Source organism: Triplophysa rosa, linkage group LG6, assembly GCF_024868665.1.
Source record: "Triplophysa rosa linkage group LG6, Trosa_1v2, whole genome shotgun sequence".
Lineage (NCBI taxonomy): Eukaryota > Metazoa > Chordata > Actinopteri > Cypriniformes > Nemacheilidae > Triplophysa > Triplophysa rosa.
The window spans coordinates 9,717,180-9,744,504 of NC_079895.1; the positions used below are offsets into that span (position 1 = coordinate 9,717,180).

Genomic DNA, 27,325 nt, shown 5'->3' on the forward strand with positions numbered 1-27,325 from the left:
GCCTGCGTTTGGAGCCATGCGTCATGTGCATCTGACAGATAATCTGAATGCAACAGAGTGGAAAGAACAGAGTATTGATTAGAGAAAAGGAAACAGTGTGAGAGGTGGAGAATTTTCTTGATGGCACAGAAGGGGAGGCTTTGGATTTGTCGGAGGGGTTCACTTAAAGGAACAGTTCACCCAAAAATGAAAATTCTGTCTTAATTTACTGACGCTCAAGTTGTTCCAAATCTGTATGAATATCTTGTTCTGATGAACACAGACAAAGATATGTGGAAGAATACTTTTAACTAAACAGTTCTTGGCCACTATTGACTACCATAGTAGGAAAAATTGCTTCGTAAAATTCTTTGTTCTGTTGAACACAAAAGAAGATATTTTGAATAATGTAGGAAAGCAAACAATTCTGGTGGCCAAGCATTCTTCCAAATATCTTTCTCTGTGTTCATCATAACAAAGAAATTTACACAGATTTGTAACAACTCGAGGGAGAGTAAATGAACTGTTCCTTTAAGACATTGTGCATCCAGTAATTATACATTTATGCATTGAAGTACTTTGGGTGGACATAGATCATTGTGTACTGTAGAATTATTCAATGAAATGTCTGCATTGTGCAGTTTTCATTTTGTTGTAATTGTTCAGAATCAAACCTAATTCTGTCTTCTGCAGTCAGTCACTGGTACAGCATTTCGTATATTTAGAATAATGAATAGTTTTGTGATCAATACTTTGACTGCCTAATAAATATGAATGGTCAAAATGACAGTAATGGAATAAGGTAACAGTACAGAACTGTGTTACACAGGAAATATTTGGTCTGGAGAGGAAGCTATGGGCTCTATGCATGCGTGACTTCCGCGTTTCACGTTCAGAACCCTAGGCAGCTTCCGGTTGGGGAGACTTAAAGGGCCCTATTTTCACAATCTAAGCGCATGGTTTAAAGCGCACGGCGCAGGTGCACTCAGGGCGTGTCCGAATCCACTTTTGCTAATTTAATGACGGGAAAATGATTGGTCTAAACGTTTTGTCCCGATTCTCTTAATGAGTAATGGGTGTTTTTTGGGCGTAACGTGCAGTAAACCAATCAGAGTCTCATCTCTCATTCCCTTTTAAGAGCCAGTTGCGCTCACGCTGTGGCGGATTCGCTACTTACTTGGCGGAATTTGCAAGAGCAAAGACTGGATGCTTCTCATCATCTACATGACAAGCCGGATTTTTATCTTTATGTACACAATAATAATCTTTCACAATGTAATCCATTTATTTTTTATATTTTGCATGTTTGTGTGCTGCTGCGCTTCCCTCTGCGTAATAAGTAAAGTGAAAGCGCGTTGTATGTGGACCCGCCCAGAGGCGCATTTTCTACTAATGCACTCTTTTTTTATACAAAAAAAATATTGCGCCATTGATTTTAGACTTTAGACCAGGTTTGAGTTGGTCTATGACGCAGTGTATTTTCAGTTCATCAAAATAGCAATGCGCCAACAATGTGCCTGAGCACACCTCTTTTTTAGACCAACACGCCAATGGGCGCACAAATGAGCGCAAATACATTTGCTATTTAAACAACGCATCGCAGGATGGGAAAATGAGAACTGCGTCGGGCGGAAACTAGCAAAAACATTTGCAATAGCACCCAAAGCAGAGAGAAATGGAAAATTTAGAAAATAGTTTTTAATAATAATTTTTCCATTTCTCTCTGCTTTAAGTCTCCTCAACCGGAAACTGCCTAGGGTTCTGACCGTGAAACGCAGAAGTCACGCATAAATATAACCCATTGCTAACCTGGCAACCCACTTGCTCACGCCAATATATGGACACTTCCTAAGACTTGGTCAAAAATGCAATGCTTGTTAGTTGCAGAGCTTCAAGTTGGATTCAAATTCAATTTCCAAAGTAATTCAGAGAACTTTTCACAATCCAATGCGTGTATCAATAAAATAACTGCTTTTCAAGCATTCTCATGTATCTTCTCCGTGTACACACAAAATCAGAATGCTCTGAATTTCTTCCCTGTGGGGAGCATTGATGAGCCTGTAGTAGTTGTAGAACACATGATCAGACTGTGGAGCACAAATATGTGCATTCAGCGTGATTCATTAGAGGAATTACATTGATCTCAATAGAGTATTGATACCATTATCCCTTACAGTTTACAGTTTAGATACTCGTGGCCTCATTTCCATAAGGCACTTTCATTTGATTCCAGCAGATTCCAATTTATCCTGCACTCATCGACTTAAGTGCTATCAATATGCAAACACTTGAGGCTATTAACTGTTCAGTGCCCTGTAAGTTTATCATTATCATGTGACAAAAAGAAACTAAGTCTTGCTTTTGGTTTGCTCACAACTTCCATATGCAATGACGACAGTAGATAATAGGATTGAGCCGTATGCACGACATTTGTATGCATACTGTAATACAGCCTAAAGCAATAAGTCATTTCTGCATCCGCATGCACGTTAATTAGGTTTTAAAAAGATCCTAATGTCACCAAGTCTTCCATAAATCTTCATCACACATGATGCATTGTTTTCACAGGGGCAATCCCGTAAGACATACTTCATACAATGCCCATTGTTCCTACATACCTCATATACATTACACTAGTATGTAAGTGTATCAAAATCCACAAAACACATTCACATAGAGTATAAATACATTTATTTGAGCAGTGAAATATGTTTATTTGTCTTTTTATTGGATTCCCGCATGAAAGTAAAAGATGTTCTGCAATGGCAGTACTGACCAGGGCCCAAAGTGAAAAGATGTAATTAGTTGCGTCTTATTAGAACATTCTGATAATACTGATTTGCGTATAGTCTTAGCAACTGTCAGAGTGGTCTTGGAAGACCTGTAATTAGCTTAACATCTTATTTATTTTGAGAGAAGATTTGATGGTGATCGTGGGTGGTGTGCACTGTGGAATGAATCCCAGCCTTGTCAACCCTCAGTTTACAGCCGCACTTGTTTCATAAAAGCATCCCAAACTCTTGAGTTTGCTTTGTGGCGTGGTAGATAGCAATGTTAGAGCCATTAAGCTGGCAACCCTACAGAGAAACACACTCAGTGATTAACACTGAAGATCAGTTCGAAACTAGAGCTTGCCAAGCTTCTAGATACTCATCATTTAAAATAGAATCAGCCTCAAGCTACCCTTTTGAAAAAATACTTAGCGACAAACCACTAACAAAAAAGTAGCTAACTTCATTGAAGCTATTTAGGGGTACAGTATAATTTTTGGCCAACCTTATTTTTGATAGTGTAACAGAGTATCTTTGTGTGTTTATCTTTAAAGGGATAGTTCTCCCCAAATGTAAAATTCTGCCATGATTTACTCACCCTCTTGTCATTTGAAACACGTATGAGTTTCTTCTGCAGAACACAAAAGAAGATATTTTGAAGAATGTTGGTAACCAAACCACGGAGGAACCCATTGACATGCATTGGTGCTGTGTCCGTACAATGGAAGTGAATGGGTACTGCCAGAATTTCAAAATATCCTTTGAGTTTTGCAGAAAAAAGAAAGTCATATTTGTTTGAAATGACAAGAGGGTGAGTAAATGATGACAAAATCTATCCCTTTAACACATACACTTATATTGAACACATCTAAAAAAAAAACATACTGACAAAAAAAGTGTTGTTTTTTAGTGCCCATGCAAAACTTGTCATAATGCTGGAGTGCCGTAACAACGGGTGCAAAGGTGCCTTTTGCGTGGTTATCACGTTACGTTTTAGATTCTGACTTGTTCTGGATGGTAACTAATGTGTTCCAGGTGCAAGTCTTGCATAATATTTTGGTCTTAATTCGATATAGCTGTTTTTTCTTATAATTTATGCATGTCATAGTAAAGTAATGAAGTAAAGTAATTTTTCTGTCTGTTTCATCATCATCTTCTAGGCAAAACATCTAAGTCAGATTATTGTTCTAAAGAACAATAATGATTCTGAGCAATAAAATAAGATGGGGAATACCGCTTACTAAATATTTAATTTGTTACAAGGAAAGAAGATGTGAAATATGGTGCAGGGAGCTCTGGGAACTCCATTGAGTGATGACTCAAATGAGAATCTTTTTTTACCCTGAACCAACAAACTAATTTGCTCAAATGAATCAGATTTATAAAAGCTACCTGAGTGAGAGAGGAAAGTGTGTTTGATTATTTTATCTACTGCAGACCTTTTTACAGTATTTCCTGTCTTACAGTATACATGTCTCTCACTGCTCCCTTTTTCTACGCTTAAACTCGCCTGCAGAACCAACAGCTATTTGATTTTACGCGCTGCTTACAGGCTGTGCGTGAAAGTATAATGAGCACCACTGCAAGCTCGATGGCTGTTTCCATACCAGTCCCCCGGGCCACACCAGTACGGATAGCTTCCCACAGATTTGTTCTATAAGTCTGTCGTCATGCTAGGCAGTCTTTCATCCCTTGCAGCAAACGCTATGCTTACACAGACCCTAGAGCTCTGCCACCGCGTCTTTTATTTCCTCTGCAAATGAAAGCAACATTTTATAAAGCGTTATACAGAAATCAATAGGGAAAGCTTGTACCGAAAAGGTTTTGAATCATCTTCCACCTTCAAACTATACCAGAAAGCCACAACAATAAATTCAGCATCTACTGGTTCATTTACTATTTGTTTGTGTTGTAAATTCAGGTCAATGATGACAGTAATAGCAATGTTATCACGCAATTCTGTTACCACGTATAAAGATCGTTTGGGCACATTGGTTTGAGTTTTGCTTATTTTTTAAAGAAAGGGTCTAAATTATTATTTTGGGTAAACCACAGCATGCCACATATCCTAGAGTGCTTAACTTGTGTTGAACCCGAAAATGAATTTCAGTATTCAGGCCATAATTTGTGACTAATGCTTCCATGAAGACTTTGACAGGGGTGGGTCGTCAATAACAAACGCATGAAAAAACAACAAGTGTAAACAACAGCTGCTGTTGTAACATGGTGAGGTGCACAGAGGGTGAAATGGCAGGGCAGTGAGGTACTGGCATATGAAGACAAGGTCACGTTTTCATCCGCACAGCACGGACAACGATCATTTTTAGCTAATTTCAAACATTCCTTCCTTTCCATCAGAAGCACTAAAATGTGATCATTTATTTCACCCAGATGTTCCTATCTGCTATTTTATGTATTTTGCTTGTATATTTTGAAGAATGTTGGTAACCGAACAATGGCTGTACCCCTTCACTTCTATTGTATGGACACAAAACCAATGCAAGTAAATAGGAACTGCCTTTGTTCGGTTACCAACTCTCTTCAAAACTCTGTTTTGCAGAAGAAAGAAAATCATACAGATTTGAAATGGTTAGAGGGTGATCATATGAATAATTCTCATTTTGGGTGAACTATCCCTTTAAACACACTTCAAGCTTTAAAAGGAACCTTGGGTATAGAAATGCAAGTTTAAGCAAGTTTAAGTTGCAACCATTAGACGTAGGAAAAAATGCGTCAATCTTTTTTGTGCGTCAAAATCCTTGACATCAAATGGTTGCAACTTAAACCCGTTCTCTTAACGCTACAGCGAAGCACACATATTTTCCATATATAAAAGTAAAATATGAGATGTCAATCATAAGATCAGATATATAAATACACAGGGACAGTAGGTGACGGTATGTCCAATTGACACAAGCCAGCCAGCCATAAAAGAAGAATGCCTTCAGTAAATGTTGATAAATCAACATCAAAAAGTAAAAATCGGGATAAAATGCATTTTATAATGGCTAAAACATCATGTATCTATTAAATTCACAATGATTTTGGTTAATTAATTAATATGTATGTTTGTATTGTTTCTGACCAGCAATATTAAAATGTATAAAAATACACCAAATAGCGTCTTTATTTTCTTTCTTTATTATTTTGGCATTATTTATATATATGTTTTTATCCTACAGTACCTTATATTTACTGAAGAACTGTACCTTCAATATCCTCTTGTAACAGTACTGCACCAGCACCCACATTACTTGCATGTACTTCAAGTTTGAAAGAGACAGTAAAATGAGGAGCGGACAACACAGGAGAACTACATAAAGTTTTAATAGCATCAAAAGCATTTTGTGAGTCAACTGACCAGACAAAATTCTTAATAGGACTAAATCAGTCAAGAGTTTAGCAACTGTGGAGAAGTTTTTGCAAAAACGCCTGTAATAACATGCCATACCAAGGAATCTTTTTAGTTCTCGTCGAGTGGTGGGAACAGGAAACTCATTTATGGCAGAAACTTTAGCAAACTGTGTTAAGTTTGGCTTCCTGTGCGTGCAACCATTTTACGTCATCGAAAAAGAACATGGCGGCCTCCTTAGGTTAAAATGAGTATTACATTTAGGAGTATTACATTTAGGTTTTTTATTTATTTAAAATATTTCATGTGTTACTAACGACAAATGCAAGTAGTGTAAGGCTATTACAACGTATTAAGCCATACATCTCTCTATACCCTGAGTTCCCTTTAACATTTTGTTAATTTAGCAAATGATCTTTTTAAAATCAGCGTATTAATGCAAAGACAAATTTTCTTCTTGAAAATCAAAGATATTTAGCCTTATATGGTCTATATGTCACAGCTACACCTGAAGATTGGAACATTTGACAGGTCTTTCTTTAAGCTCTCGACACAAGCTGTGGCATTTCTCCATGTACCTGCCACGAGATGTAAAATGAGATAAGGCGTCTCCAGTTGTTTCTCAGAAGATATCTCTGAGGCCCAGATGGTTTCGTTCGGTAACGCTCGGCATGGTACACACGCTCAACCCACACGCTACCTTTAACAGCGCTCTTCATCCCCGCTGCCAGACGGGGAGATATTTTTGACCATTTTGGGATCCCTCCACAGTCTTGTTTTATAAACACTCACGAACACCCACTTGCCTGCCCACAACCACGTCTGCTCTGACAGCTCTGGCAGCCTCACACTCTTCTGAGCTTCGGAGGGTTTGTGTGCGCACGACGGGGGGAGGGGGGGTGTTCTCTCTTCTCAATAAACACAGATAGACCCCAAACACAATCACTTCTCTCTTCTATCACACGGCACATTTGGACAGCACTGACTGTCTTATATATGATCAAATGGGCTTCACGGGATCTGCCAAACTGTTGGATGAGTGTGGGATGGAAGACTGCAAGTTTGGTTCGCAAAGCAAACCTTTTAAAATACTTCTCTGTTGTATATTCTGTTTATTACCAGATGCTGGATCAATTTGCATTATGGTTGTTGGTATTGAAATATTCCTGGCTATGGAGATGCGTTACATGCCAAACATCATGTTGACAACATTATTGTGATTTTTGAGGCTGTGTTATCTGGCCTTGTTTGGCAGGAGAATGCACAGAGGGTTGTTTCTCATTTTAATGGGTGTCCTATTAAAATAATAACGCTGTAATAAACTCCACAAGCAAGCGCACACACATTATTGTGTGTCAGTAAAGTACAAATGTTTGCTTGTGGAAGTAAATCCTATATGTCACCCAGCAGTGTTGACTGTAGATCTCAATTACAACGTGTTCATAAAGGGCGTTTTATAGCATGTAATGATGTTGGTATCGTGCGATATCAGCCTCTCCTGTAGCATACGTGTGCTATTTAATTTAATGGGTTACATCATTAATCTAAGCACCTGAAACATCTTCGGATGGAGCCTAGTCAGTGTAGCTTGACCAGTCGTGACTAGAGCAAATTAAGTTCTTGGTGAGATGTGTTCAGGATCTATGGTCCATGGATGAAAAATAGTCCCTTAACAGGCTACCAGAAGAGTTCAGCTTGTTGTTAGAATTTAACCTTCTGGTGTTGCCTTGTGGTGGATTAGTGACTACATCCAGTGGATTTGTGTGAATGTTTAGGGTACAATCTTGCTCTCATAGCTTTCTGAATTAACTAAAACAGTTGCCTTTGATTATGTTAATAGGGCCAATGCATGCTATGGTTTAAGATTAAAGGGGAAATGAATATTATTTCATTATTTACTCACACTCAGGTCTTTCCAAACCTGCCTGATTTTCTTTTGTTTCTGCAGAACATAAAAGAAGATATTTTGAACAATGTAACTAAACAGTATTGGTCCCCATTGACTTCTATGGACACAAAACCACTGAGACATTTCTCAAAATATCTTCTTCTGTGTTCCACAGAAGAAGTAGTTATATACAGACTGAATGACATGAGGATGAATTAATGATGACAGAAAGAGTTTAGGGGGGTAGAATTATCCCTTTAAGATATCCTTGAATATAAAGACATGATTTCTGTGCAGGTCAAAATAACACCTAGTTAATGTCTTAGGCCGGGTTCACACTTGACTTCTTTTTTGAAGCTGCTAGCTTCAGTTTTACATTGTAATTCTATGGAGTAAACCGTGTTTTCAAAAAAGTCCTGAGTGATTTTTAAACTCCAGCGCCAGCGTGTTTTTCTGCAGCTCAGAGTGTCTTTTCTTTTTCTAACTTTTCTAGAAAAAAACGCCCTAAGTCAAGCACCTTTTTCACAGCTAACCAATGACAGAGACCTGTCGTTTCCATAACAACGTGCGAGGAACGTGATTGGTCGAGAAGGCTCAAGCTCGGAAAAATAAAATGGTGGCCGAAACGCCTGTTCGAGCATAGTTTTGTTTAAATGTAAGTTTAACTTTTACTTTCAATAACTCTTGATTACATTTCTAGCAAGAAAATAGTATTGTAGTTTTTACAGCCTGGTACAAAAAATGATTTTGGTCTATATAGCTAATTTTACGCTTCATGACATCTGTGAGGACGGTGACTTTTTTTATAACTCACCCGTTTAACTTATATTAAGCCTTAAAATTCTGCAAAATAGGTACTTGAGTGACAAGTGGTTTCAGCAACCAGGCACCTCAGCTACAACCACGTCCCACCTCTTTGCCCATTTTCGATTATCCAGGAGTGACGCGCTGCTAAGATGGCGAAGGCCGGCTCCGCCCACTTAAAGCTTCAAAACAACTCCTCAGAAACCTACGGGTGACGTCACGGACACTACGTCCATGTTTTATACAGTCTATGGTTTATACAAGTGCAAAGTTTTAATATTTAAAAATATCCAGTTGAATATGTGTAATATCCAAGAGGGACATTTTTATTTGGTTCACAATTATGTTTAATGTTTGATTTATGTTTAACTATCAAATTTATTTTCTAAATTTATTTCAAAATGTTATAGGCGGCAAAAATACAAAATAAAAATTTGAAAAATATAAACAAGACACTTGCTGGCATATTAAATTAGGTTCATATTGACATTCCTGAGTTTTTCATTACAGACTTTGGAGTCTTGGCAGATATGAGCATAGTTTGTGAGATGATTTTGTGAAACTCTAAGAGAAAACCTGAAAAATAGGAGACTAAACACGAGATCTTAAAAAGCATTTGCTCGTCTCCATTTACTCTGGTGCACATTTACATTTTCAAGTGTTCCTCTGGGCTGCAGAGACGTCACACTGATGGGGCTTCTCTCACTGCCAGTGAACGGTAGTCCCATGCTCGTAGTGATGGATGGTTTTAAATCGCCCCATGATGCAATTCATATTCCTACTTCTTGACTGCTCTCTGTGAGCAGCTCTTTGGACCAGTGAAAGACAAAGTCTGCCTCCCTGTGTGTGTGTAAGAGCCCAATTTGAAACAACAAAGAAAGACATCAGCCATATCAGTTAGACATCTGTGTTTTCTGGGGAGAACAAAAGTTTGAACAAAAACATTATACTGTACAGTACAGTTCAATAAAGCATGTTTGAAAAAATAAGATCTGCTACTTGTTTCCACATTTGCACAGGTGTGTTCAAGAAAAATAGAGTAGGAGATCTATTCTTCCTGGGTTTTTAGGCTATTTAAAGTTTTCAACGAGTAAGCATTGTCCAGCACAAGTCATCCAAGATTTTCTTCATCCTAGTACTGTATAACTATGCATATCTGACATACAGGCATATCGTGGAATAACAGGAAACTGCAAACACTTCAATGAATATTCTGGCAGTTCAAAGAGATATTTAAGAAGGAGAGGAAATAAAAAATTTACACTTTTGCTCTCGCACACGTACACATTCTCCCACACTGACACAAGCTGTGAATGTGAGGTGGAAGGTGACTCACTATGCTTGCTGGCAGACAGAAATCCCTGCTGGAGGAAAATACTGTCTGTGAGGGAGACACAATTATGCATAAATAAGTTCAGACCATCCCCACTAACATGCTGCAAAGATATGTTTAGGCTGAGCCCACGTGGTCAGTGATGTATTGAAGCAAAAAGAGATGATTCAATTCAATTTTATTTATATAGCGCTTTTCACAATGTGGATTGTTCCAAAGCAGCTTTACAGGAGAAAAACAGAAAAACACAAAAAATGTAAAACACTGCACAGTGCATGGTGTTTATAGAACAAACAAGATCATTCTAGTAAATAATATCTAATAATATCTAATAAATGCAGTCTCCTGGTGAGCAAGCCAGCCAACAATGGCACTGTGGACAACTAGGGTTTTAATGGCACTGTGGACAACTAGGGTTTTAATGGCACTTTGGACAACTAGGGTTTTAATGGCACTGTGGACAACTAGGGTTCAGAGACTGTAGCATCAGCAGTTAACCCCTGAACACATTTCCAAAAAATCTAGTGGATGTTTTTGCCAGGGTGTGAATTTGAAGAGCTTTTGAAGTGGTGAAATAGAATTATATTTTTTTATCTGCTGCCTTTGATGTCATGCATTTTGTGTTTCCACCAGACCAGAGGTGGGTAGTAACGCGCTACATTTACTTCGTTACATTTACTTGAGTAACATTTTGGAAAATATCTACTTTTTAAGTAAAATTAAAAGTGTGTACTTTTACTCTTACTTGAGTAAATTTCTCATAGAAAATCTGTACTTTTACTTCATTACATAACTTACATTGCGTGACGTTCCTTCGTTCCTTCCTTTTAAATATGCTTTTTAAAACGCGTTGTTTATTTCAAGGTTGTCGTCTCTTTTTACGGGCATTCCCGAGTGATCGATTCTTTTGAGTCGATTCTTGTGAAAGCATTAATTGAACAATGGGCAAAACCATTTGAATAGGATGACTTGAAATGATTTGTTCAGTTCGCAGCACGATCTGAATCATCTGAAGCAGGATTACTCACTCCTCGTAGCGCGAAACTTAAGAACACGCAGAACACAAAGAGCGTTGGATGAAGTGGATATTAATCTATATCTATACAATCAAAACTGCAAATGTGTCATATTGTTTGCCAGCAATGATAAATGCCCGCCATATGCGCGCACCCGCGCGACCTGTTCGTCAGACACCGCAACATGCGCGTTACCTGTCAGACACAGAGACGTGGGCTTGCAGAAATATACATTTGAAGAACAGAAGGAAGAAAACGTGTTGATGGGCGTGTGGTTCACTGTTTACTGTTTGTTTACAAGTAAGAGCGTTTCACAACACACACGTGACACAACACGAGAAAACATGAGCTTTGTTCAAAAATGTGTATTTCATTTAAGAGAGCACTGCAGATGTTCTAGATCATCTTAGGAAATGCTCTGAGTTTAGTTCATGCTTTAGTTTGACATGGTCTATTATTCTAAATAAGTTGTGTAAACTACATTGACATCAGGAATAGATGAAATGTACAGAAATGCTTGTCTCTTCTGTGTATGTTTATTCTTTAGTCTCTCTAGCATATTGCAAAGATATCTGCTTATGATAATTAAAAATATTGATTAAAATGTAATATTAAAATATTGGCGTTAATATTAATTTTATGTAGTAGGCCTATATAATCAGATACAAAGTAACTAAGTAACTAGCTACTTCAGTAGTTTTTTCATTGCGTACTTTTTTACTTTTACTCAAGTAATTTTTAAAATAGTGACTTTTACTTTTACTTGAGTAACAATTTCTCAAGTTACTTGTACTTTTACTTGAGTAAAGATTTTGGCTACTCTACCCACCTCTGCACCAGACACCACAATCTTGTCAGAAACGTCCAGAGTAAGTGTAGCATTCTGAGTGCCCACGAAAAAAGGTGATAGAATCCATTTTGTGTACTTGCACTGCATGCATCCATCTCAGTCTAAAGCCAAAGCCGATATTGGATACAAAAACATGTCAAACATGATCTAAAACTAGAATTTTAGATCATTTAGAGGTTTAGGTAGGAAATGTTTTTTAGAAACAATTTTAAAGAATCGGATGGTTACCAGGGCACTGTTATATGGTAGTTAAAGGAACAGTTCACCCAAAAATGAAAATTCTGTCTTCATTTACTCACCTTCAAGTTGTTCCAAATCGGTGTACATTTCTTTTGTTCTGATGAACACAGAAAAAGATATTTGGAAGAATATATTTGTAACCAAATGTCCACCATTCACTACCATTGTAAAATTGCTTTATACATTTCTTTGTTCTGTTTAACACTGAAGATATTTTGAAGAATGTAGGACAGCAAACAGTTCTGAGGCACTTTTGACTACCATTGTCATTTTTCCTATGGTAGTCAATGGTGGCCAAGAACTGTTTGTTTACAAGCATTCTTCCAAATATCTTTCTCTGTGTTCATGAGAAAAAAAGAAATGTATACAGATTTGGAACAACTTGAGGGTGAATAAATGCTGACAGAATGTTTATTTTTGGGTGAACCGTCCTTTTAAGATTTTGGTTATTTGTTCAATGGTAGATGGTACACTAGGGTGTTGTTCAGAGTGGTCCAAGCCAAATTTTTTCTCTAGTTTATCATCCGACTGCTCAGAAAAGTCCTAGCACACTTTTCACACGATTTAAGGGTTAGAGGTTTAGAACAAACAGGGAATAAAGAGAATTTCAGAATTCTCCTCCCAATTTCCTCAAGCCGCCAAATCCTGTTGTTTACCGCACAAATATTTGATGCGTTTTCCAAATCAATCCCATGATGCAACTGAAGGCCTAAAGGCAAAATCCATGTTTCTCTCTCAAGGCATTGGACTGTGAGCCATCTACATCTCTGTCAGGCTGACAGCTAGGGAATTGCGCGCCGCGTGACCGCCACAGCCCCGAGTCCTGCCTTCCTGTAGCCTGTCAGTTTGTTCGAGAGAACTCACATCTCCTGCCTAGTCAATAATGACTGCTGGATTACTCCTTTAAAACCAGACTGGCTTCAATTTAAAGATCAACAGCTCTAGCTGGCCAGCGCTGGTTCACAGGTAGTTTGTCCGTTGGGATATCCCTCAAGATTGAGCACTGCGTGGAGCTCTGAGACTGGCTTACAGATTGGGTTACTCTCAGGAAACAGTGCCATTAGCCGTCCATAAAATGTTTATGTAAATATATATTTTTTAAATGTATGATTAATATGAATCAATCCTAAAGTGGAATTATAGCCTGGGGGGAGATTTTAATATACAAACAAAAAAAGATATTCTTCCAGTCAGTTTTAGATTTGTGATGTACTCATCTGAATTCATATTTAACACCTACAGAATTGGCTATGCATTATGACAGCATTGTTTTGATTCGGATTCTGAGCAAACACACAAGAGAGCTGAAGCAGGGACACTTAAAGTGCACTCAGAATCTGGGGACATTGCCTTTCACATGAGCCAGTGCTAAAAATCTACCGCACAGCCGAAAGGTCACTCTCTTCAGGAAGACTGAACAGAAAGATTTAAGTGCTCGTGGTTAGACTGCTCTTCAAAAGGCGATGGGCTCATCGCTATTCATCATGGAAAGAAAATCACTTCATAATCAACAAAAAGGCGAACGACAGATCAGGATTAATGTTAGCGCTAAGAAAAACAGTGTGTTTGAATTAGTAATCTATTGCGTATTATTCATATGTCCTAGATGACCGACAGCATATTTGTAGAGGGGGCAATTCTCACTATTAACTAGTTGTTATTAGCATGCCTGTTATTGGCATATTGGCTGTTTATTAGTACTCATAAAGCACATATTCTGCATGACCATGCTCTACATCCCTAATCCTACCCAATACCTAAACCTAACAACTACCTTACTAACTATTAATAAGCAACAAATTAAGAGTTTATTGGGGAAAAAGTCTTAGTTAATGGTTTGTTAATAGCGGGAATTGCCCCCTATTCTGAAGTGTGACCGATACTTTTCATGCAAATTAAGATTTTTGAATATTATTAGTTCAGGATGTAATATTGTAGCAGATTATATAGCAAATTATTTATTATAGCAAAATATTACAGCATATCTGCTATAATAAATACAGTGAATTATGAGGACATTAATAACATTATGTAACACATAGAGAGCTTGAAAGTCATCTTGAATTTCTATTAGGTCAAGCAGGTTTCTTTGATATGCCTCCACTTGTTTGGTTTGCGTCTGAGACGGGTTACATGCGCATGCCTGTAGCCTTTTGTCCTATTCTCTGATTCCTCGCGTCAAACTAAATGAAGCCCATGTCACGTTGCCAAGAGCCTGCCGATATAATACATATTTATGTAGCATCCATATTTATGAGTATTTTCTTTTGTGTTTGCTTCAGTGAAGCCCGTACAGTATTATCTGCTTCTCTTTTGATGTGACTGAAGATAAGAAGAGGTGTGAGGTATCCCTAAGCATTCCCAATTTTTTCCTAATGGATAGACCAGATTCGGCCAACATTAAACAGTTTCCTTATTTTCTCTCTGTGGTAAAGTGAGGCAGCCCAGCCCTGAAAGTTTTTGTCTCCGGATTGCTTTCTAGTGCTATGTCTCCCCCTGCCTATGTTTTTGTAGTCTCATTTCCAGCCCAACCATCTCTCCTTTACCCCGTCTCATTCGGTACCCTCCTCCCTCCCTGTGAGCTTTCAGAGAGGGATGGGTTGATTATCTGTGTCTGTTGTAAACTGCCCTTTCTGGCACCGGCCAAGGTCAATTATGGGCATACATTGAAAACGGGGATGTAGAGGTGGAGAGACTCTTTTCCCACCATTTCCTTTAATCTTCCATATCTCTTCATACCTTTTAGGTCATTTCATCACACTGGAATATTTGACATACAGTACATGCCTTTCTACATTGCGATCTATTGATCTATGATATGCTGCTGAGAGTTGTATTTAAGTTTTAAATCGCAGCCCTTGAATTACTCAACGGCAATTAACTTCTCAACATGCTCCTACTGCCATTCCTATGATGCATTGTTTCACACAGTGACTCTTGAAACATGAACAAAAGACACCAAGTATATGCATATTCTAATACTAAAAATACTGACGTATCGCTTCAACAAAATGAAATGGAAAGAAGGGAAAAAACTTAATTGCCAGGCAGGAGCCTTTCAAGCGTTACCATGGTTACGAGATAGAAAGGTATGTGCAGTTTTAATAGCAGCCTGTGAAAAGGAAGAGCTGTCAAGAAAAGAGCATCTGGGAGAAGACGGACAGAATCGTGGTTTGTGCAGGCAGAGATCAAAGTTAGATAGCATGACACGTATCAGTTGTGTAGTTTGTTGGCTATGCAACATTGCAATAAGTAACATTTTAAAATATTGACCACATAGGAGACTCATTAACAGTTTTAATCAAATTCTTAGTTGCGTCACTTAAATGCAAGTGCAAGTGTAAAGATGCAGTTTTGTTTAGAATTTTCGTACATGTTCACTTGTCTAAGTGATCATGAATTTCAGGAGCCTGACATTTTAAATGCTCAGCTGATCTGTAAATTGACCAATCAGAATAAGATATGCAATGATGCGTCATTTATTCCTGTCTATATGCAAATTTGAGCTTTAAGTATCACTTAAGGGCATCGAAATTCGCTTGTGGTTGGCTGATGGATAGAGACAAAAAACAATCAAATAAAAAACAGGTGGAGGTAGATTCCATATTTAGACTCATTTATCGCCTCATTAGGGGTTTGTCGTCACGTTTAGTTGCAGAGACAACTATTCAAAAACAGAGACAATTCAAAACAGCTATGAATAAGCTACTGGCAAACTAGTTAAGAGTTTTCTTATAATTAATGCTTAGATTTTATGCTGTGCACATTTTTATTGAATAGAACCTTTGCATATATTCTGTTCACATTTACTTCAGTCATTTCTGTTCTTTGTAATTGATTATAAAACGGTCAGTTCTGGTCCTAGATTCTGATTGGCTGAGCCGAGTTCTAAGCCGTTATAAAATACCCCGATTTATAACGGCTGACCGCATTACTTAGCCTTAACATCATTTTATTTACTTTATTTTATGAAACCTTGCTACGCATATGGAATAACTGTTTTATAAAAGCAATAAGCCCCGTGAAGCAGTGCAATGTAAAAAATTATCCTGTAAAAAAATGGTAATCTACTGGCAGCTGTGGTTGCCAGCTTTATACTGTTAAATACAGTTTGTTAAATTTACAGCATGATACTGTTTTATTAGCTACAGCATACAACTGTTATTTAGCAGCCTGATACTGTTTTAAGAACAGCATACTAATGTTTCTTAGCAGCATACAACTGTCATATGAGTAATAAATATGTCATATTTGATTGAAGCATTCCTACACATTTGTTCATATAAGAACTAACAACCACAATTAATTTAAAGAAAAACTTACATTTTCTTGAAGAATAATTTTTTCTTGCTTCTCTGCAAAGTGAGCCATTAGACTTCCTCCTTGGAAAGAAATATATATTTTGGTCACATAGGTCACAGGGGTAGCATATGTTTCCCCGAAGAAATAACAGGGAAACATTATTTAAAGAGCAGATGCAACCGATCCGTGTCTAGATAATGATTTACGGATGCATTTGAGTCAAGCTAAAAAAGATAAAATTGTTAATGAAAGTGCAAGAGCAACACGCCCTGTTGTGCGGCTAATAGTTATGCAATCAAGCCCGCAGTGGTTTTGAAATTGACACAGAGTAATCAGACAATAATTAGGGATTTTACTTATATACCCAGTTACCAAAACATAAATATTTAATAAACTAACTGTTTAATGTATCTTACCATCAATGCATGCACACGGAAAGCTTACCAGCATGTATTACAACGGCTTGACCGAATCTTTATAAATTAGCGGTATTTTTTGACATACTTGGTAGCATCACTGATCTATAATAAATCAGTGGGTATTGGGTAACATACTATATTAAATGGATTTTAAGACAACACGAAAAATCAGGCAAATTTGCAGACAATAGAAAATATTTCTCACTTACATGGACAGAAAGCGCACATTAAAAATGTAACTACACAAAAACAATAATTGATTTAGATCTTTCCCGATTCATCTTTTACACAGATATTAGTAAAACGTACAAGTTGGATTAAATTTAGGGGAATTCTTACCTTTTAGTCACGAGCATTTGAATCTCCTGTTTAAGCTAACGCTACCCAGTCACTGTTTCAGAAGTTTTCCGCTACCCAGCATATATTAGCGTTGTTTTCAGAAATACTTTGCCTGATTAAAACAGGAAATGTTATGTGATTTAAATAATAAAAACTTCACTGGATATTTAAGATCTAACATTTAATTTAAAGATATTACAACCATAGATAAAGGTGCAGACGTACCTCATGCTGATAATCCAAAATGGCGCAGATAGGAAAATATGGTATAATGCTGTTAAATAACAGTGACATACTGTGGTTGTTTGACCACTAACCTGAAGTGAACAAGTCTTCCCACAATGCACAATAAAAAACAGTAACATACTGCTATTAAATGAAAACAGCATTTTGCTGTTAAATTTCCATGTAAATTAACAGGAATTTTTTACAGTGTGGTTACAGTGCATTTTATAACAGCTAAGGGGGTTTTAGGCACTCCGCTTCGCGTCATGCCACAACGCCCTTAGCTGTTATAAAATGCACTGTAACCCACTGCTTCTTGGGGCTTATTGCTTTAATAAAGCTTGGGTTATTTTATCTATCTCACTATTGCCCAGTTTCACAGACAAGGCTTAAGACTAGTCCCAGACTAAAAGGAAAGTTTGAGTTGTCTTAACTGAAATTAACGTGCGCTGACATACCTTAAAATATACAATTGCCATTGCTTTGTCTCAAGATGCACACCAGTAATGTTTTTTACCAAGGCATTTTTATGAAAGCGACTTAAATATCCTAATCCCACTAAGGCATAGTCCTGGTTTAAGATAAACCTTGTCTGTGAAACTGGGCCATAGTGTTCTGAATTTAAGGCAATCTGATATAGCTCTTTAAATCAGAAAATTACTACTAAACTATTAACTTTGCTTAAAGCATGTAGATACACTAGGATGCAGTCAAAAAGTCTGCCATTGGTGTTTATTGAAGGGTGCAAGAGAGCCCTCCAAAGTACATCCGAGTTCACCTCCCTTACATAATACAATTTCATTCCATTTATTCTGCCATTGCCTCTTACTACATGCCACTTAGTTCCCGTCTCTACTACTCTTCTAACCGAGTAGCTTGTCTGAGGTTGACAAGAAACTATTTAACAGAAGAATAATAGGCAGAAATGAGACCAGTTTAACATAAAACAACGGGTCTCCAAAAACTTGACAATTGAACACCTTTGCAATAATAACTGGATCTATTGGTGGTTTTTAATATCTTATAATGAGAGACTGGGGAAAGGTTTCATTTTCAATATAATGGCATATGAGAATGAATACTTTATGTGATTAACTGCCCTTTTAAAGCTGCAAGAAATATCTCACAGCAGTGTTATTTTAAGAGGGAAGTGTTCAGAAAGGGCTTTATTATAAAATCCACCTCAATTCAAGCACATATTTATGCATTTAGATGTTGGTTTCCTAGATGTTTTGTTTAATGGTGGGTGTTAATTAGGGATGCACCGATGTGTAAATTTTGGTCGATAATGATAACCGATCATTCTTGAACATTGGAAGCCGATAACCGATATATTGGCCGATATATAGTATCTTAATATTAATATAACATTTTCTGAGACTGAAAATTCTTTTTGTCCCATGAAAATCATGTACCAAGCCTTCTTAACACTGGTTAAAGATTCTTTAACTTTTAAACTTTTCTGGTAGAATGTTTATTTAATAAACAAATTAAAGATGTTCTTCCAGAGCAACCCAGAAAGATGTTCTAAACAGCCACAAGTCTTAACAGGTCTCAAGACAGAAAGCATTCAGACAGCAGTCAGATTCAAACAATATGCTTTTGTTCCTATAATATACATGTTCATAAATATCTACATACTACAGTACATCAACAATGTTTTGCTAATAACAGTAAGTGAATGATCATGACAGAAAGACTGTACTGTACTGTACTGGATTTTAACTGTGAGCAGCGTGCAGCTGAAGTGGTTCAACTTGAGGAAATGATTCATAATTTATCCGCAATAATATATCAGCCTAAATTTTATTATTGGCCAATACCGATAACATTAAAAATGACCATCGGCCGATACCGATATGACCGATACTTTATCGTGCATCCCTAGTGTTAATGAAGATTGCAGATGTAAAAATTATAAGGTTGTTACTATTTACAAACCGAGAGAAGTGCTTCTATGATTATTAAAGTGGGAGAGTTATTAAATTGACAGAGCAAGCCAGGAAGCTTAATCGATGTAATTATTTTGCACCAAATAATGGGTCATACAGAAAAGATAAATGGCCTTTGCTGGCGAAATGAAGTCATTTTAAAGAAGACAGAAGTGATATATCAGAAAGGTAGAAGAAAAATATAGGCTCTTAACACTTTGCTTAACCCTAGATTAATATGTTTTCCTGGGCTATTTTTGCAATTACCTTTAACCACCTGTCCCAATACCGTTTTAGTTAATGGATGAAGCCAAGAACCCTCAAGACTCTTCCTTACATAATTTAATTCCCTATATGGACATGTTTTTAATGTATCTATTCATTTCAAAACCCAATCAATTTGTTTTTTGTGAGCTTGTCATGTGATGCACTCCAACCAATAACGTACAATACAATTATGCAAATGTAATTTCAGGACATGCTATGTATAATAATAGTTTGATCGACATTCTGCAAATCCCCTAAACTATTAAAACACATGAATATCCATAAATCTCACATCATTTCACAAGGGCATATTCAAGGCTTCATAATTACAGACAGTAACTTAAATGCACAGCAGGGCCAGATCACATCGATTAACATCTTATTTCAAAACATATGGACTGAGTCAGCATGGAACCTGACAGAGTCACAGCCCCACCAACTTGCTGTTCAAATACAGTAGCATGTGTACTTTAAGCAAGACCTGTTTCAGCGTGACAGCTTAGCTGTGTTTCTCACTGATAGGTCCGCTTGGATAAGTTTGTGTGGGCTTTTTAGTAAAATAAGAGGCATTTTAAATAGATTCTTTTGTTTTGGTTTCTTTAAAGTTGATGAGACGCCCATGTTTTTTTGCACATCTTATTTTTGGCAAAGTTATGGTAAGATACAGTATTTACTGTTTACTAAATAGCCTACTGCTAGATCCTCATTACGGTATTATCCCAAACTTTTCAAAGGAACGGTATACTGGTATTACAATTACAGTTACTCCTTGTTATGAGTTTCAAAATGAAAAAATTATGAGAAGATTGGAATGTCCTTTGTCACGTTTCTCGGGTGAGGTGAGACAGAGGACCCAAGTGCAGACAGGAGGTAAGGGGTTAAACAGGACTTTAATAATAATAAAACAAGAACCCACGATGGGGAAAATAACAAAGATAAAAACAGGAACACGGACTAAATAAACTAGACAGGACTAAAAAATAACATTTACCATATAAACTACAAAAGACTAGACTACACTGACAAGACATGAACCCACCACAAGCAACACACACACAACAGTACAATCATCCAGCACACGCCAGAAAACACAGGGACCTTATAAAGGGGACAAATCAAGAGGGAACAGGTGTGGGGCATGAACTAATTAACAATCAATAACGAGGAGACGAAAGGGCGGGAACAGAGACGCAACACCGGAGAGTGGAAGACCAACAGGGTCAAAACGCCTCTCTCCACATAAAACAAGAGGTTCTGTCATGGCTCTGCCACAAGATCAAGAAAAGCAAGACAAGATGGGGCAGAACCATGACAGACGCTTCTCTCCACATAAAACAAGAGGTTCTGTCATGGTTCTGCCACTAGGTCTAGAAAAGCAAGACAAGATGGGGCAGAACCATGACAGTCCTTTGCCAATGTGTAGACTGTACATTTGGATATTTGAAAAAAATAATAGACTTAGACATGACACAGGGAGTGAGGGTGAAAATAGAGATTAATTTGGAATGAGCGAACATCATATTTTGTCTTGGGGCCAATTATTCCGTCTGCATGCTCATTCAGGTATCAGCTGACAGAGCTGCACCGTCTGCCTACAGATTAGACCTCAGACATATCACCAGCACACAGGGTAATAGGAAAACGTGTAAGAATTGGAATGATGGGTCTCTGTGTTCTGCTACCAAGTCTGTTATACAGACCAAAACGTACCTCATACACACAACCTCACAGTCCTGTCCAAAAGAGGTGTAAACACAAATGCACATCATATTTAATTTTGGGTTGATGAAAACAATGCTCTTATGCTGAAAAATTTCACTTAGCTGCATTTTCATTTGCGTAAATTAAAATGAAATTTTAACATTTATTTAATTGGCATTCAGTTTTTTATTTAATCATTTTTAAATAATTATATATATGGTAATTAAATGAATAAATAATTAAAATGTCAGAATGAGAAATTGCATTTATACATTTATTTGTTCATTTTGTTTATTAAAGATTTTTCAAATATTTCAACATTATATTAACATCAGCATTTTAAAATTCTTGATTGTTCCAAGTAAATAATTGTTCACACGGTTTCAAAAGAACAAAGGGTTGGAAACTCATGTCGGTGGAACGTTGTATCATTAACGCTGTAATGACCCTACTCTTGTTTGTCTCTTGTTCTTGCAGGAACTGTTTACGCCGGAATGCAAGTTTAAAGAGTCTGTTTTTGAAAACTACTATGTGATCTACTCATCGATGCTGTACAGGCAGCAGGAGTCGGGGAGAGCGTGGTTCCTGGGCTTGAATAAAGATGGCCAGGCCATGAAGGGGAACCGGGTCAAGAAAACTAAACCAGCTGCTCACTTCCTGCCCAAGCCATTAGAAGGTAATGCCTACTCTAAAAACCTCCAGAGAACGCTTAACATCCAGACCACCGTGACACTTGAGGAATGCTAGTGACATACACAAATAATCCCAGAGAGACGTGTGTTTGCTTGATGCCTTAAACAGTGTTTCTCAACTGATCATGCACATTCATCCAAACAACATTCTCAAAAAAGTGATCACAAACATAGATGGCCCGTTTGCCCAGGTGGATTGTACATTTTCATTGATTTAGCACAAATAACGTATTGCATAATTTGCTTGAAACACTCCAAGGTTCACGCTTTCAAAACATTCAACATAGACATCTGAAGAAATGGAGGGGGTAGAGGAAGATGAGAGGGCATATGAGAAAGAGATAAAGATGAGACAGTAGGAGTGGAGGAGGTAGAAAAAGATGATGGGAGAGAAATAGGAGAAGATGTAGGAGGCGACGAGGAGGTGGAGAGAGAGGAAGGATCAAGATGAGATAATGTAAGAAGAGGTGAGAAGAAAGGAAGTGGACAGCAGTCTCAGATGAGATGAGAGACACTGTAATTGACAGTGTTATGAGTCACGGTCTCTGTCTGCTTCAGAGAGACTGGACAGAGGCTTCAGACTAATGTGAACAGATCTACTGTGACCTCAATGATTGGTCAATGTGAACCCAACATCTATGCTGCTGTCATGAGGCCATATAATATTCATGCCGGGTTTAGATTTAACATTTACACTGTTCTTTTCACACTCAAAGCATATTGTGTGATGTGAATCAATTCTTGCATTATGCAGCATCTAAAATACTATACGTCTGTTTAATAGTTTTATTATTTAGATCTTAGGTAAAGACATACTTCCAGGTGGCTTTATATTCCCATTTTTTGATAATGATATGTAAACATGTTTTCACAGTACTTAATTTCCAAAGCCCACTTTAATAATGTTATGATGGACCACCGGTCTCTTCCAATATTCTTTAAAGCGTTTGTTTTTATTGTCTCGCTGTATGGCTACTAGATGAAAGCTTTATATACAGGTGTAATCTGTAATAATGTGCTGTTCATTTCATTACAGCCATGGATTGTGAGGTACAGATCAACATGAGACATAGACGCTTTATTGCAGTCAACAGATGTCCACATTATAGACCAGTTGTTCATTATTTCTGCATTAATAGCTCAACACAGGCCTGCTGTGTAGAGGCTCTGCTAACAATGCAGTCTTCTGTTTAAGAAACTTTTAAACTGAAGAGAAGCAGTGCAAGAAGTCAAATGTTTCCCTAGAGATCAGACCGTCTACCCATCACAACTAAGGCCCCGCTGACAGGCTGCCTGGACTTTGACACACTTGCCTAAGCTCTGTCAAAGCCGCTTCAATGAATGTTATCTTTTTAGCCATGTTTCAGGTTCTGAAATGAGGATGGAAGTTTATTTTGTTTGGGAGCGATTTTGGTACATGGAAGTATTGGCAGAATTACACAATTTTTTACAATCATATAATTTTTAAAATTCTACACTTAAAACACAATGACAGAGACACTGAAAATGATTAAAATGACATGAATTAAATTATCGCCACATAATGTACAAACAATGCAGTAAACCAATGCATTTTTGTATTGCATATTTTATCTGTATTTTTTACATTTTAGAGTAACTGTAAACTCATCAAAACTATAGAATAACACAAAGAGAAATGAGAATTAAGTTTTGACTGAAACAATCAAAAAGAATTGGCAGAAATCATCCATTTCAAAATTTAAAAAAAATGTTTGCACAATTCAATTTTTGTCAACGAAACTAATGTATAAAATAAAATAAGTCATCTATTTCAAAAAATAATTTTTAATAGTTTTTTGTTTTCTAATGAAAGAAATTGATATATTGGCACATTTTTGTCTACAAAAGTAATTTCAGACATTTAAGCAAATATTAAAAGAATTTAAACATCATTAGAAACATTTCAGTTAAGCATTTCCAAACTTTTGACTTCCAAAATGAGATAACTCTGTTTAATCTAAAATCATGTTTTTTTTATTGTGCATTCCAATTAATATCAATTAAACTGCTGCAGTTGGTTTGTTTTGATTTAAGCCATAATAACTAAAAAATACAGCTAACTAACACAATAAAACACAATAAAAACATGAAAACATAATAAAAAGCATGATTTTTAAGCAAACTCTTCAAATATAGTTGAAGAATTTCCCAGCTGACCGTTTCTCCCTCTGTATTTTGCAGTCGCTATGTACCGCGAGCCATCGTTGCATGATGTGGGGGAGACAGTGCCCAAACCCGCCGTGCCTCCCAGCAAAAGCACAAGCGAGCCCGCCGTCATGAATGGAGGCAAACCCGTCAGCAAGGAAACCAAGCCCACCACATAGCCAGATCTCCGCTCAGCCACACTCAACCCTGGAGAGACGCGCTCCTTTTGTCAGACTCTCCGTGTTTGTGGATCGGGTCCGGGCGTCCTCCGCTCTCTCCCTCCCTTTCCCTCCGCCTTCCTTCACTTTGCTGACTGTTCCGATCCAATTCGGCGGACTGGCTTTGGAAGCGCGGTCTGCTGTGCACGTTGGAGGACGCAACTGGATAAACCAGCTAAACTCTCACCATGGAATGCCCTAACCGATATGGAATGCCTTTTACAACAAAACCAATCTTTTTTCTGTAATCGAGACAATCCACGATAATTAAATTGTGTGCCCTTTTGCCTGCTTACAGTCACCCGTTATATCCCTTTTATTCTCTGGCAGCAGAGGCCGTATGTTTCAGATCTGTTTTCTTTATATACGCAGTATCGCCAGGTACGTTCTGGGTTATACTGTAAAGATATACATATATAGACTGCAATTCACGATTTTTTTTCAAGTCAGCTCCCCTGTGTCTTGTGTCAGTGGCCCTCACTCTCCAAAAGCTTGAATTCCAAATCTTCCCTTTGTCGGTTACTTACGAATCTTGTCGGGCTATGTGTAATTTTCTATGGCAAATGTGCATTGTTACATGCAGTTGTATAATAATGGATTGACGGATCACGAGACGCAGCTGGTGACCTGTACGCAGAGGACTATCAGGGTGGAGCCACCTAAACCCAGAATCAAACTCAATGTCTTCTCATTCTCTTCATGTTTAGAAAGTGACACAAATATACAGTCAATGTCACACAGTCGATAAAAGGAGCTGGCATGTGCTGGGGAGCTTTATACGGTACATATCACTATATCTAGTTCCCACTAGTATGGTGCAGATTGGTTTAAACTCCTGAATTCCACTTTCTTTGCTCTTAATTTAGAGAGCGTGGGCTCTAGAGATATCTATAGGCCTTGTAGGCCTCTGGTCAAGGCCTCTCTTTAACATGCTGAGTCCTCTGAACTATGGGCTAGTTCCCGTGAGCACATTCAATGTGACGCGAGCGGCAGCCGTGAATAAATACAGTCTACTTCAGGCCTGCGCGGTCTGTGAGGCACCATTACCATTAGCTGCACACCCATTTCATTCAGCTAAGGCATGGGCAAGGTTAGTATTACGTTTTATTCTTGCAGCGCTGTCGCAGTGCAAGAGATGGCTTCTGTAACGATGTTTTCACTGTATAAAAAGAAAAGAAAAATCGGAACAAAAAACGAACTAAACAAATAGATTTTTAACTACCAGATATTACGATTCTGAAACGAGAGGGGTTTTTCCTAGCTCAGCATGCAGAGTCAAATACTGTTCATCATGTGCCTGTGATGACCTCTAACCCAGCATGCAAAAACATGTACCCAGTCTGTGCTGGGTTAAAGGTGCCTCATGCCCCAGACGCCAACGGGACCACACACACACATTCAATAGCAAGCTCACCCACTAACCCTCTTTCAATCCAAGCTTCATCCCGCAGGGGTCGATCTTGAAATTTACCAAAGTCCGTAAACACGAGAATCCAGCCGAACGGTTTCAGTAACTCGGAGGATGGGGGGTCCTCCTTCCTCACTGTGACTAGGGTTCATCCTTGGAGAGGAATTGTTGACTTTTTATCGTCTCGATTGAAAAGGCTCAGATGTCCTTCACTTGTAGTGTTCATTTAAACCAGGGGTACCTATTACTAATCACCTGCATGTTTTTTCTTACGGACCAAAGTATGGGATGGGTAGAAACGTGTAGTATACGAAGCGTTGGCCTACAGCGAATGGGCATGATTATATAAGGCTCTCTCATACTCTGGATTGAGACCATTGCACTTTGCGTTTGAAATTTGACTCATCTACTCATTTTACGAACAATTAGGCGATTGTTGGCCGAGTTGACATGAAGCCTGTCTTGCTTTCCCAGTTTTCCTAGTTTGGATGACTACAGTTTAGAATGTTATGAAGTAGACTGAGGCTATGCTGCTAAATACAAATATATTCGACACTTCGTTTAAAGACCTGTGTTTTCATTTCTCGGGATTATGAGCTAGTTTCATATTAGGAAATGTTCAAGCACATTAGTTAGAACTTAAATATTTGTCTGTACAAAGCCGACTTTAATGCTAGAATGAGATGCAGTACTATACTGAAAAAGTAGCTTCATATTTGAGATGGAAGGCTGGTGTCCCAATTCCACACGAAACAAATCACTCACTCACTCAAATGAGCTCTACATGCTGGGCTACACTTGCCCTGCGAACCAGTTAACTGGTTTAATGAAGGCTGAATTTATTTTTGTAAGTGACTGGTAAGTGTGCATTTGTTAGTATGTTCGTTTGTTTTATCCTCGTTCAGATGTCTGTGTTTGTTTCGTTCCATTTGGGTTGTGTGCGTGTGTTGTTGTCGAGTCATGAACAACTGATCTTTCTGTGGATTTCTTTTGGTTTCTTTTCAGTGGTCAAGGAAGGTTTTCATTGTCTGTAGGTTGGTTTTAATAGTTTTAAGTTGACAGTTTATTCATCTGTTGCATGGGAAGAGGGTGGCATATAAGAACTGCATGTCGTAGGCTATGTGTATCATGGACTGTTGGTATGTTCTGCTAATTTTACATACATATATGCAAAGAGTTTGTCTGCACTGTACAGTTTGTGTTTGTTGTATACACAGATACAACATATTGAATAAAATATTTATATAAAGGTGTACTGAAATCTTTCTTTTTCAATGCAATATTTAGACAATATATAAAATATTCACCAGCGTTAATATCAAGGTTATTGTAGCTTTAAATTTGACCAAAGCTTATAATTGTTAATTAATTCGTTTTTTAGTTTCAGTTTAGTTTTAAATAAATTCATGATTTATAATTGAATT

At 37.6% G+C, this 27,325-nt stretch overlaps 1 protein-coding gene across 2 annotated transcripts in view; it reads left to right on the forward strand.

The window, feature by feature from the left end:
* Window positions 1-27,149, forward strand: part of fgf14 (fibroblast growth factor 14) — a 114,663-nt gene extending 87,514 nt beyond the window's left edge. For both annotated transcript variants that reach the window (XM_057335897.1, XM_057335899.1), the window contains 2 exons: window positions 21,895-22,093; window positions 24,312-27,149. In XM_057335897.1, coding sequence (XP_057191880.1) covers window positions 21,895-22,093; window positions 24,312-24,454 — 342 coding nt within the window. In that variant the 3' untranslated portion in view covers window positions 24,455-27,149. The remainder of the gene's footprint in view (window positions 1-21,894; window positions 22,094-24,311) is intronic.
* The last annotated feature ends 176 nt before the right edge of the window (window positions 27,150-27,325 follow it).